The 14311-nt window shown below is 39.3% G+C and overlaps 1 protein-coding gene across 3 annotated transcripts in view; it reads left to right on the top strand.

The window, feature by feature from the left end:
- Window positions 1–13970, top strand: part of SEPTIN12 (septin 12) — a 387862-nt gene extending 373892 nt beyond the window's left edge. For all 3 annotated transcript variants that reach the window (XM_053694544.1, XM_053694546.1, XM_053694545.1), the window contains 2 exons: window positions 7311–7362; window positions 11628–13970. In XM_053694544.1, coding sequence (XP_053550519.1) covers window positions 7311–7362; window positions 11628–11751 — 176 coding nt within the window. In that variant the 3' untranslated portion in view covers window positions 11752–13970. The remainder of the gene's footprint in view (window positions 1–7310; window positions 7363–11627) is intronic.
- The last annotated feature ends 341 nt before the right edge of the window (window positions 13971–14311 follow it).

The following is a 14311-nucleotide window of genomic DNA, read 5'->3' as shown; positions in this document are numbered from 1 at the left end:
AACAGTGATAACTTTTACTAGAAGCATTTTTGCCAATACATTTATATTGCAAATGATTTCTATTCAAAGATGTAATTCCTCTATGTGCAGTTCAATTTTGACAGAAATGTCCCTTTAATATTATTGCTTGAAAAAAGTAACAATGCTTAAAGGGACACTCAGGTTAAATAAAATTTCTCTTGTTAAGTGTGTTCAGTCCACGGGTCATCCATTACTTATGGGATATATTCTCCTCCCCAACAGGAAGTTGCAAGAGGATCACCCAAGCAGAGCTGCTATATAGCTCCTCCCCTCACATGTCATATCCAGTCATTCTCTTGCAACCCTCAACAAAGAAGGAGGTCGCGGGAGGAGTTGGAGTTTTTACTTAATTATTCTTCAATCAAAAGTTTGTTATTTTAAATGGCACCGGAGTGTGCTGTTTTTCTATCTCAGGCAGTATTTGGAAGAAGAAACTGCCTGCGTTTTCTATGATCTTAGCAGGCGTAACTAAGATCCACTGGCTGTTCTCGACATTCTGAGGAGTGGGGTAACTTCAGAACATGGGAATAGCATGCGGGGTCCACCGCAAATGAGGTATGTGCAGTACAATATTTTCTGGGAATGGAATTGACTAAGAAAATACTGCTGTTACCCGTATGATGTAAGTACAGCCTTAAATGCAGTAGTAGTGACTGGTATCAGGCTGATAAATGTATGCACAGTAGAGTTATTTTCTAGGGACTAGAATTTGACTGTGAAAATACTGTTAATACTGAAATAATGCTTAAGCCTTATCTGCAGTGGTAGCGACTGGTTGCAGGCTTAGTAATAACTTTGCATGACATTTAAAGAAGTTTATTTTCAAAACGTTTACTGGCATGTTATTCGTTTTGTGAGGTACTTTGGTGATAAATCCTTTGGGCATGAATTTTTTTCCACATGGCTAACGTATATTTCTGCATAGAAACCGTTATATCAGGTCTCCCACTGTTGTCAATGAGCGGGAGGGGCCTCTTTTTAGCGCCTTGTTGCGCAGTTAAAATTCTAGCACAGTCTTCCTGCTTCTTCCTCCTTGATCCAGGACGTCTCTAGAGAGCTCAGGGGTCTTCAAAATTCGTTTTTGAGGGAGGTAATCAGTCACAGCAGACCTGTGACAGTGTGTTAGACTGTGATAAAAACGTTTAATATTAATTTGATATCTGTTTTTTGGGGTACTGAGGGGTTAATCATCTGGTTGCTAATGGGTGCAATCCTCTGCTAATTAATACATTTAAAGAATTGTTGACTATAACTGAATTATTTTTTTGTTACTCAACTGTGTTTTTTTTTTTTAAAAGCGCTGCAGCGTTTTTTTTATTGCTTGCAAACTTATTGAAAGTATTTTCCAAGCTTGCTAGCTTCATTGCTAGTCTGTTTAAACATGTCTGATACAGAGGAATCTGCTTGTTCATTATGTTTAAAAGCCGTTGTGTAGCCCAATAGAAATATGTGTACCAATTGTATTGATGTTACTTTGAAAAATCAATCTATACCGCTTAAAAAATTATCACCAGACAACGAGGGGGCAGTTATGCCGTCTAACTCTCCTCACGTGTCAGTACCTTCGTCTCCCGCTCGGGAGGTGCGTGAGATTGAGGCGCCAAGTACATCAAGGCCCTTACAAATCACTTTACATGATATGGCTAATGTTATGAAAGAAGTATTATACAATATGCCAGAGTTAAGAGGCAAGCGCGACAGTTCTGGGTTAAGGACAGAGCGTGCCGATGACACGAGAGCCATGTCTGATACTGCGTCACAATTTGCAGAACATGAGGATGGAGAGCTTCATTCTGTGGGTGACGGTTCTGATTCGGGGAGACCGGATTCAGAAATTTAAAATTTTAAATTTAAGCTTGAGAACCTCCGTGTGTTGCTAGGGGAGGTGTTAGCTGCTCTGAATGATTGTGACACGGTGGCAATCCCAGAGAAATTATGTAAGCTGGATAAATACTACGCGGTGCCGGTGTGTACTGACGTTTTTCCTATACCAAAGAGGCTTACAGAGATTATTAGTAAGGAGTGGGATAGACCCGGTGTGCCTTTTTCCCCTCCTCCGATATTTAGAAAAATGTTCCCTATAGACGCCACCACACGAGACTTATGGCAGACGGTCCCTAAGGTGGAGGGAGCAGTTTCTACTTTAGCCAAGCTTACCACTATCCCGGTGGAGGATAGCTGTGCTTTCTCAGATCCAATGGATAAAAAATTAGAGGGTTACCTTAAGAAAATGTTTATTCAGCAAGGTTTTATATTAGAGCCTCTTGCATGCATTGCGCCTGTCACTGCTGCAGCGGCATTCTGGTTTGAGTCTCTGGAAGAGGCGATTCGCACAGCACCATTGGATGAGTCTCTGAGCAAGATTAGAACCCTTAAGCTGGCGCGTTTGTTTCGGATGCCGTAGTGCATTTAACCAAACTTACGGCTAAAAATTCCGGATTCGCCATACAGGCGCGCAGAGCGCTTTGGCTTAAATCCTGGTCAGCAGATGTAACTTCTAAGTCTAAATTACTAAACATTCCTTTCAAAGGGCAGACCTTATTCGGGCCCGGCTTGAAGGAAATTATTGCTGACATTACTGGAGGTAAGGGCCACACCCTTCCTCAGGACAGGGCCAAATCGAAGGCCAAACAGTCTAATTTTCGTGCCTTTCGTAATTTCAAGGCAGGAGCAGCATCAACTTCCTCCGCTCCAAAACAGGAAGGAACTACTGCTCGTTACAGACAGGGTTGGAAAGGCAACCAGTCATGGAACAAGGGCAGGCAGGCCAGAAAGCCTACTTCCGCCCCTAAGACAGCATGAAGTCAGGGCCCCCTTTCCGGACACGGATCTAGTGGGGGGCAGGCTCTCTCTCTTCGCCCAGGCTTGGGCAAGAGATGTACAGGATCCCTGGACGTTGGAGATTATATCTCAGGGATACCTTCTGGATTTCAAAACTTCTCCTCCACAAGGGAGGTTTCATCTGTCAAGGTTATCAACAAACCTAGTAAAGAAAGAGGCATTTCTACAATGTGTACAAGACCTCTTAGTGATGGGAGTGATCCACCCAGTTCCGCGGACGGAACAGGGGCAAGGGTTTTATTCAAATCTGTTTGTGGTTCCCAAGAAAGAGGGAACCTTCAGACCAATCTTAGATTTAAAAATCTTAAACAAATTCCTAAGGGTTCCATCGTTCAAGATGGAAACCATTCGGTCCATCCTACCCATGATCCAAGAGGGTCAATATATGACCACAGTGGATTTAAAGGATGCCTACCTTCACATACCGATTCACAAAGATCATTATCGGTACCTAAGGTTTGCCTTTCTAGACAGGCATTACCAGTTTGTAGCGCTTCCCTTCGGGTTAGCTACGGCCCCGAGAATTTTTACAAAGCTTCTGGGCTCTCTTCTGGCGGTACTAAGACCACGAGGCATAGCGGTGGCTCCGTACCTAGACGACATTCTGATACAAGCGTCAAGTTTTCAAAATGCAAAGTCTCATACAGAGATACTTCTAGCATTTCTGAGGTCGCATGGGTGGAAAGTGAACGTGGAAAAGAGTTCTCTGTTACCACTCACAAGGGTCCCTTTTCTAGGGACTCTTATAGATTCTGTAGAGATGAAGATTTACCTGACGGAGTCCAGGTTATCAAAGCTTCTCAATGCTTGCCGTGTCCTTCACTCCATTCCAAGCCCATCAGTAGCTCAGTGCATGGAAGTGATCGGCTTAATGGTCGCGGCAATGGACATAGTGCCATTTGCGCGCCTACATCTCAGACCGCTGCAACTATGCATGCTAAGTCAATGGAACGGGGATTACTCAGATCTGTCCCCTTTGCTAAATCTGGACCAGGAGACCAGAGATTCTCTTCTCTGGTGGTTGTCACGGGTTCATCTGTCCAAAGGAATGACTTTTCGCAGACCAGATTGGACGATTGTAACAACAGATGCCAGCCTACTAGGCTGGGGAGCAGTCTGGAACTCCCTGAAGGCTCAGGGATCGTGGACTCAGGAGGAGAAACTCCTCCCAATAAACATTCTAGAATTAAGGGCAATATTCAATGCTCTTCTAGCTTGGCCTCAGTTGGCAACACTGCGGTTCATCAGATTTCAGTCGGACAACATCACGACTGTGGCTTACATCAATCATCAAGGGGGAACCAGGAGTTCCCTAGCGATGTTGGAAGTCTCGAAGATAATTCGCTGGGCAGAGTCTCACTCTTGCAACCTGTCAGCGATCTACATCCCAGGCGTGGAGAACTGGGAGGCGGATTTTTTAAGTCGCCAGACTTTTCATCCGGGGGAGTGGGAACTTCACCCGGAGGTATTTGCCCAACTAATTATTCGTTGGGGCAAACCGGATCTGGATCTCATGGCATCTCGCCAGAACGCCAAGCTTCCTTGTTACGGATCCAGGTCCAGGGACCCGGGAGCGACGCTGGTAGATGCACTAGCAGCCCCTTGGGTTTTCAACATAGCTTATGTGTTTCCACCTTTTCCGTTGCTACCTCGACTGATTGCCAGGATCAAACAGGAGAGAGCATCGGGGATTCTGATAGCGCCTGCGTGGCCACGCAGGACCTGGTATGCAGACCTAGTGGACATGTCATCCTGTCCACCATGGTCTCTACCCCTGAGGCAGGACCTTCTAATTCAGGGTCCTTTCAACCATCCAAACCTAATTTCTCAGAGGCTGACTGCTTGGAAATTGAACGCTTGATTCTATCAAAGCGTGGGTTTTCGGATTCGGTTATTGATACATTAATACAGGCTCGGAAACCTGTTACCAGAAAAATTTAACACAAGATATGGCGTAAATATTTATATTGGTGTGAATCCAAGAGTTACTCATGGAGTAAGGTTAGGATTCCTAGGATATTGTCTTTTCTACAAGAGGGTTTAGAAAAGGGCTTATCCGCTAGTTCACTAAAGGGACAGATTTCTGCTCTGTCTATTCTTTTACACAAGCGTCTGGCAGAGAATCCAGACGTCCAGGCTTTTTGTCAGGCTTTGGCTAGGATTAAGCCTGTGTTTAAAGCTGTTGCTCCTCCGTGGAGCTTAAACTTGGTTCTTAAAGTTCTTCAGGGTGTTCCGTTTGAACCCCTTCATTCCATTGATATTAAGCTTTTATCTTGGAAGGTTCTGTTTTTGATGGCTATTTCCTCGGCTCGAAGAGTCTCTGAGTTATCTGCCTTACATTGTGATTCTCCTTATCTGATCTTTCATTCAGACAAGGTAGTCCTGCGTACTAAACCTGGGTTTTTACCTAAGGTTGTTTCTAACAAGAATATCATTCAAGAGATTGTTGTTCCATCCTTATGTCCTAATCCTTCTTCAAAGAAGGAACGTCTTTTGCATTATCTAGACGTGGTCCGTGCTCTGAAGTTCTACTTACAGGCAACTAAAGATTTTCGACAAACTTCTTCCCTGTTTGTCGTTTACTCTGGACAGAGGAGAGGTCAAAAGGCTTCGGCTACCTCTCTCTTTTTGGCTTCGCAGCATAATACGCTTAGCCTATGAGACTGCTGGACAGCAGCCTCCTGAAAGAATTACAGCTCATTCCACTAGAGCTGTGGCTTCCACCTGGACCTTTAAGAATGAGGCCTCTGTTGAACAGATTTGCAAGGCTGCAACTTGGTCTTCACTTCATACTTTTTCCAAATTTTACAAATTTGACACTTTTGCTTCTTCGGAGGCTGTTTTTGGGAGAAAGGTTCTACAGGCAGTGGTTCCTTCTGTTTAATGTTCCTGCCTTGTCCCTCCCATCATCCGTGTACTTTAGCTTTGGTATTGGTATCCCATAAGTAATGGATGACCTGTGGACTGAACACACTTAACAAGAGAAAACATAATTTATGCTTACCTGATAAATTTATTTCTCTTGTAGTGTGTTCAGTCCACGGCCCGCCCTGTCTTTTTAAGGCAGGTTCTAAATTTTAATTAAACTCCAGTCACCACTGCACCCTATGGTTTCTCCTTTCTCGTCTTGTTTCGGTCGAATGACTGGATATGACATGTGAGGGGAGGAGCTATATAGCAGCTCTGCTTGGGTGATCCTCTTGCAACTTCCTGTTGGGGAGGAGAATATATCCCATAAGTAATGGATGACCCATGGACTGAACACACTACAAGAGAAATAAATTTATCAGGTAAGCATAAATTATGTTTTTCATGATTCAGATACAGCATGCAATTTTAAACAACTTTCCAATTTACTTCCATTAAAAAAAAGTGCACAGTCTTTTATATTTACAATTTTTGAGTCCCCAGATCCTACTGAGCATGTGCAAGAATTCACAGGCTATACGTATATGCATTTGTGATTGGCTGATTGCTATCACATGGTACAGGGGGAGTGGAAATATACATAACTTTGAAATTTGTTATAAAAAAATCTACTACTCATTTGAAGTTCAGACTAAGTGCTTTTGCATTGTCTTGTTATCTTGCATTTGTTGATTGTGCAAATCTAATGTGTTGACTGGTCCTTTAAAGGGGCACTGAACCCAAATTTTTTCTTTTGTGATTCAGATAGAGCATGCAATTTTAATCAACTTTCTAATTTACTCCTATTATCAATTTTTCTTCGTTCTCTTGCTATCTTTATTTGCATCTAAGTTATTTTTTTGGTTCAGCACTTGTTTATTGGTTGGTTAAATCAATCCACCAATCAGCAAGAACAACCCAGGTTGTTCACCAAAAATGGTCCGGCATCTAAACTTACATTCTTGCTTTTCAAATAAAGATATCAAGAGAATGAAGAAAATTTGATAATAGGAGTAAATTAGAAAGTTGCTTAAAATTGCATGCTCTATCTGAATCATGAAAGAAACAAAATTGGGTTCAGTGTCCCTTTAAACTCATTTAAAATGAACAGGAAATGAATCCTTAGGGACATATTGCTCACTGACTGATAAGAACAACTCTCACAGCTCTGTTGAGAGAAAAGACAAACCCCCAAGCCGCATAAAAACAAAAACTAATTTTATTAAATAGAGGGGTATAATTTTTTTTTCCAAAACTAAAAATAGTTTAAAATGGTTTAAAGCCCAATTAATTATCACACAATAATATCTGACATATTTTGATATTTGTTTTATAAAGCTTTACATATATATAGAGAAAGATGAATTAATAGATGGACAGACAAACAGGTGACAGAACAAACAGACAGCAATAATTGAATGAAAGGACAGAATGATAAACAGAGACAAATAAACAAACAGACAGGTTAGAAAAAGACAAACAGAGGAGTGAAATATTTTGCATAGAAATTATTCTTATATGTTCCCTTTTTTTCCTTCCAGTTGAGAACACGGCACACTGTGAATTTGCTAACCTCAGAGATTTACTGATCAGGTGAGTTTTCTGCTTTTTGGCAAACTGGAGGCTCCAAACAGAAAGGTTAAAGGGACAGTCTACTCCAGAATTGTTGTTGTTTAACCCCCTAGTGACCAGACCACTTTTACATTTGTTGACCGTTTGGGACCTGGACTATTTTTGTTTGTGTTTAGCTGTAATTTTCCTCTTACTCATTTACTGTACCCACACATATTATATACCGTTTTTCTCGCCATTAAATGGACTTTCTAAAGATACCATTATTTTCATCATATCTTATAAATTACTATAAAAAAAAAAAAAAAAAAAAATATGAGGGGAAAAAAAAGGAAGAAAAACACACATTTTCTAACTTTGACCCACAAAGTCTGTTGCACATCTATAACCATCAAAAAACACCCATGCTAAATAGTTTCTAAATTTTGTCCTGAGTTTAGAAAAACCCAATGTTTACATGTTCTTTGCTTTTTTTGCAAGTGATAGGGCAATAAATACAAGTAGCACTTTGCTTTTTTCAAACCATTTTTTTCAAAATTAGCGATAGTTACATTGGAACACTGATATCTGTCAGGAATCCCTGAATAACCCTTAAAGTGTCAGTAAACATTAAAAATAATGTTATATAATTCTGCACATAGTGCAGAATTATATAACATTATATTAGCGCAAACGTTTTAAAACAAAATGTCCCCTTTGTTTTACAGACCCGCTCTCTGTGATCTTCTGAGCGGGTCTGTTTTTTTCAAACAGCGCATCGGGCCAGCTGTATAGTCACAGCCCGGCTCAACCGCGCCATAGCACTAAGTGCAGCTCGCTCCTGCTCTGTCAGACAGCAGGAGCGAGCTGCACTTAGTGCTATAAGTTTAGATGCCGGCCCATTTTTGGTGAACAATTTCGGTTGTTCTTGCTGATTGGTGGATCAATTCATCCACCAATAAAAAAGTGCTGTCCAGAGTCCTGAACCAAAACAAACAGCTTGTGCAATTATGGCACACATAGTTGTAAATGCTTCTCTGGGATCCCCTTTGTTCAGAAATAGCAGACATATATTGCTTTGGCGTTGCTTTTTGGTAATTAGAAGGCCGCTAAATGCTGCTGCACACCACGCATGTATCATGCCCAGCAGTGAAGGGGTTAATTAGGGAGCTTGTATCGTTAATTTTAGCTGTAGTGTAGTAGACAACCCAAAGTATTAATCTAGGCCCATTTTGATATATTTCATGCCACCATTTCAACTTTTTTACAATTTTATGTTTCTCACTGAAATTATTTACAAACCGTTAGTGCAATCATGGCACAAGTGGTTGTAAATTTTTCTCTACGATCCCCTTTGTTCAGAAATAGAAGACTTATATGACTTTGGCATTGCTTTTTGGTAATTGGAAGGCTGCAAAATGCTGCTGCGCACCACATGTGTATTATGTCCAGCAGTTAAGGGGTTAATCAGGTAGCTTGTAGGCTTAAAAAGTCTGCCAGTATAAAAATAATGGTGCTTTTATATATATATCCATGGATGGCAGGCTTTTGAGTGTCCTTGCAAAGAAAGGTGGCTATATTGGTCACTGATTTGTTTTTGTTTTGTTTTTGAATGTCAGAAATTTATATTTGTGAATGTTGAGATGTTATATTGGTTTCACTGGTAAAAATAAATAATTGAAATGGGTATATATTTGTTTTTTGTTAAGTTGCCTAATAATTATGCACAGTAATAGTCACCTGCACACACAGATATCCCCCTAAAATAGCTATAACTAAAAACAAACTAAAAACTACTTCCAAAACTATTCAGCTTTGATATTAATGAGTTTTTTGGGTTCATTGAGAACATGGTTGTTGTTCAATAATAAAATTAATCCTCAAAAATACAACTTGCCTAATAATTCTGCACTCCCTGTATATGTATATATATATATATATATATATATGTATATATATATATATTATAAGTGTAGGATCACCCATTACCCCCCCCCCCCCCCCCCAACCTCCCTGATCCCTCCAAACAGCTCTCTCAGCCTCCCCCCTCGACCTAATGGCCGCCATCTTAGTACTGGCAGCTGGCTGCCAGTACCCAGCTCACTAAAATATGTGCCTTTTTAGTAAATATACTAAACATCCCATTTTCTGTAGTGTAGCTGCCCCCCCCCCCTCAATACACTACCCCCTCCCTGATCCCTTTACAAACAAATTGTTCTCCCTTTCCCTCTCCCTCCTTGCAGTTGCACAACGGACATAACGTGTCCATGTATGTGCACGCTCCCAAGCCCCGCACACGCGCAATCCCGGACACAATCAGGATCCGGATCTATCCCCAGTGATGGGCCGTCCACCCGCCTCCCAGTTATGGCTCCCACCCACCAACGATCAGCACCATCGCTGGCCGATGCAAAGAGGGCCACAGAGTGACTCTCTTTGCATCCGATGTTTAAAAAATGTTATTGCAGGATGCCTCAATATCGAGGCATCAATGCAATAACATGAAAGCTGCTGGAAGCGGTGCTTGAAAAGCCTGGGGACGTACAGGGTACGTCCTTGGTCCTTAAGTGACATTTTTTGTGGGGCGTACCCTGTAAGGGGTTGAAAAAATAGATAATCCCTTTACTACCCATCCCCCAGTCAACACGGTTATATTAATATACTTTTTCCCTCTGTGATTACCTTGTATCTAAGCCTTTGCAGACTGCCCCCTTATTTCAGTTTTTTGACAGACTTGCATTTTAGCCAATCAGTTCTGGCTCCTAGGTAACTACATGGGAGTGAGCACAGTTATCTATATGGCACACATGAACCTGTCAAAATGCAGTGAGATAAAAGGCGGCCCATCAAGGGCTTAGAAATGAGCATATGAGCCTACCTAGCTTTAGCTTTCAACAAAGAATACCAAGAGAACAAAGCAAATTTGATGATAAAAGTAAATTTGTAAATTGTTTAAACTGTGATTCAGAAAGGGCATGCAATTTTAAAGGGACATGAAAACCCAAAATGTTTCTTTCATGATTTGTTAAATAGTTTCCAATTTACTTCTGTTATCAAATTTGCTTAATTTTCATGTTATTCTTTGTTGAAAAGATATCGAGACAGATACCGTGCACATGTCTTGAGCTCTGCAAGACAGGAAATAGTTCTGCCATCTACTTAGTGCTGGCATATAGTTCTGCAGACACACGCACGCCTCTAAACTTACCTTTCTGCTTTTCATCAAAGGATATGAAGAAAACTAAGATAATTTGATAATTGAAGTAAATTGGAAAATTGTATTATCTATCTGAATCATGAAAGAAAAAAAATGGGTTTTATGTCCCTTTAATTTTGACTAGAATGTCCCTTTTAATTGTGGCATTCCACAAGTTCACACCATTATTGTGCCTACAGAAACTTTGTATAATATATTAGTTGGCACTTTTTTAAAATTTTCTTAATAGTCTAATGGCATTAGACTTTTAAAATAAGCCCAGGTTTAATTCATGAAATATTTTATATTTTCGCAAATTTTTACCTTTGTAGCGCTCCGACGATAAGCGCAACTCTCCCGGCCATCATATTGTCTAATTGATTGGCAGATGACGATTCTTAAAAGAAACAAGGATTAGTTATTTTAAGAATCGTCATCTGTCAATCAATTAGACAATATGGCGGGCAGGAGAGCTGCGCTTACCATCGGATCTCTAAAAAGGTAAACATTTGATACAAATACATAAATATAAAACATTTTATGAATTAAACCCGGGCTCATTTTTAAAAGCCTATCCAATGCCGTGGGGCAGATGTCGTAAGTTTACATTCACTTTAATAGAAATCATTGCAATATGTATTACTCATCACTTTTAAAGGATTTTACCTTTTGTTTATTTTTTAACTTAATTTGTGAAGGGTCCATTACTTCCTGACACTGCCCCACAAGGTGGCAAACAAGCAGATTTCACTCTGAGTTACTCATGTTATTGCTCATCCTTAGTAGAGGACATGTGCTGCAAAAATCCTGTGACAATAGAACTTAAGTTTTGAAATGGTAGAACTCTTTTTGCTGCTTTTAACACCATTTTTTATGTTTACTTTGATTTACTATATATATATAATTTTTCTAAACGAGCACTGTTTTATATCAATTTTACTGTGTCTATTGTTACCTTAGTCTATGTTGACATAATAATAATTTAACAACTATTAATAATAATAAAAAACTACAGAGGCATGTATTTAGAATATTTAATGAGTAAACTAAAAGTTAATAAATGTGACCACTGTTGTGATTAATCATTGTATTTGTTTCTTGTCTTTTTTAGATCCAACTTGCAGGATCTTAAAGACATAACCCACAATATCCATTATGAGACATACAGAGTCAGCCGGTTGAACGAGAAAGTTCAGCAGAGTCCATTGCACGCAAAAGAACAGCTTGTCTTGTGAACTTCCTGGGAGATCCTCAGAACCAACAACTTGCCTTCTGATTGGACATTTATAATACATAACTGAAAAATCACTGAAAACCAATCCGCTGCCTATACCTGAAACAAGTGAACACTCGAGGAAAAAAAACGAAGAACACCCTGTATAAGAACTTAACAACACCAGCTTATCACACAGATTTGACTTACCTACTACTAATATGCCCCAGATAAAGCTACGTACTGCCTGTTTATCACACATATCAATTTATATGTTGTAAATCTGTTGCAAAACAAGTTACTGCCAGTTTAAGGTACATACCAATGCAATCCCACAAACAAATCTCATATCTACCTTTAGCACTTGACAGCATAAAAGCCATGTATTCCTGGAGTCATTCTGAAGTAATCAATGACTCCAGACTAGTCATCAGAAGCCATCCTGAAGTTTGCCCACAGGCTGAAATATTTAAATGAGATGACTCTAGAGTCAATCACTGGCTGTTCTTGCTTGTGAAGTAATCAGTAAGGTAATCTGCTAATCATTCTGAAGTCATCACCCAGAATTGTTTTACCTTAGTTGATGACTTTACAGCCTGATGATGTCTGATGATGTGCAAATGACTTCTAAAGTAGTTTGATGATCATCAAATGACACCAGGATGGTCTCTAAAGAAATCTTGTTTGTCTTAGGTACTAAAATGCAGCCATTTTATAGGCTTTCTATAGACAAACTATCCTATGCCAATCATTAGTACAGACAAGCCAAACAACAAATGAGTTTTATTTGCACAGCCAGACCAACATGATAGTAGTTCACAATTGCCACCCAAATGTCACAGATAAAAGCTGACCACTTGCCAGTAAATAACAAAGACCTTCACATTTCAGTCAATGACAAACCAAATACATGGCAATATATCATACTACCGCTACGCATTTCACAGACAAACCAGCAACATGCTAATATACTGTGCAAATCAACCCAATTTCACAGACATCCAAACACATATATCACACGCACCGTCCTCATTTCTTAGACAAACCAACAATATGTCAAAATATCATGCAAAAAAACACATAACAATATATAATGCCAACAACACTATTTCACATACATACCGACAACATGCTAATATATCATGCAACCCAACTCCATCTCAAAGACAGAACAAGCACGTCAACATGAAAACCAACCCCATTTCACAGACAAACAGACCACATTAAAATATATCACACGACAAACCAACAGTTTTGGCAATTTGTTGTGCAAACCAAATACATAACAATATATAATTTCAAAGTCAAACCAGCAACATGCTAATATATCATACAAATTAACTACGTCACATGACAATATGACATATGGACAAAAAACTAACTGTGACGCACAGACCAGCCAAAACCAATGACACACAAACTTACTCTACACAGTACCATTCTACATGCCAGCTTCATTCCACAGTGTATACTGATCACCACAAAATCAATACAATACAGCACTGCAATCAGTCCCATGGCACTGATAAGATATCACTGAAACGCGTATTTAAAACAGGTGTAAATTCAAACTGATTTGGAGCCATGCCAGACTATATAAAAGCAAACCACCCCAAAATCAATCATATCTCAACGCTCAAACCACGTTTTTTCATATTCCTAACACTGCAACCAAATTCCACAGCACTGCTAAGCAATAATGTATATTGTTACTGTATGTGCCTGCTGATAAAAACTCTTTCTGCATATTACCTTGAGTTTTTATAGGCACGATTAGGTTGTTTTTGTCTTTCTTAGGTACAATTTTTTTTACATAAAGGACCAAGACTGTATCTATTATGCATCATTATTGAAAAAAAAGGCAGTTTGGAATAGGTTTAAAAAATAGAGGATATATAGGCGTTTTAGCCAATTAAATATCGATGGTGAAGGTGTGAAAAAATACTTATGTTAAGAAGTGAGACTTCAGAAAAGAGACAAGAGAATTATTTGTTATTGGAGAGTAAAAAAACATTTATATATAATGTTATATCACAGATTTTCAAATATTTTTAACAATGTATTTACAAAATGAGACACGTTTCAAATTGTCTGTTTCTTATGTATAGCTGTATCAGATTTGTATGTTACCTGCTTGCTTTTTTTTATCATTATTATTTTTTTATTTGTTTTTATCAATGTAACTTTAAAGTTCCAGTGTTTGGAATTGTCCATAATAAACATATTACAGATCTGAAAGAATATATGTGACTGCCAGTATTGGAAAGAAGGAAAAGCAATTTTTGGAAATGTAATTGGGTGAATTCTAGTTGTACACAAAAGCTACGGGTTTTTAGAAAAGAGATTTCGTAATTCATGCGTGTATGGATTTCTGTAGCTTTACCATGACTTTTTAGAGGGGTAAATGCTCAAATAAATAGGATTGTTTCCCAATAACCTTTTAATATCAGTTACAAAGTATAAAATGTGTAGACAATTGCTTATTTTGATTTATTTTTGTATATGAAATAGCTGTGGTTGCACTTCGAAACCAAAACCAATTAAAATGGGCTGAGCAGGGCAGACCTCCTGATCTTATCACT

Source organism: Bombina bombina, chromosome 11 (assembly GCF_027579735.1).
Source record: "Bombina bombina isolate aBomBom1 chromosome 11, aBomBom1.pri, whole genome shotgun sequence".
NCBI lineage: Eukaryota > Metazoa > Chordata > Amphibia > Anura > Bombinatoridae > Bombina > Bombina bombina.
The sequence above is the reverse complement of the archived record's forward strand: the minus strand, read 5'-3'. Positions and strand labels throughout refer to the sequence as shown.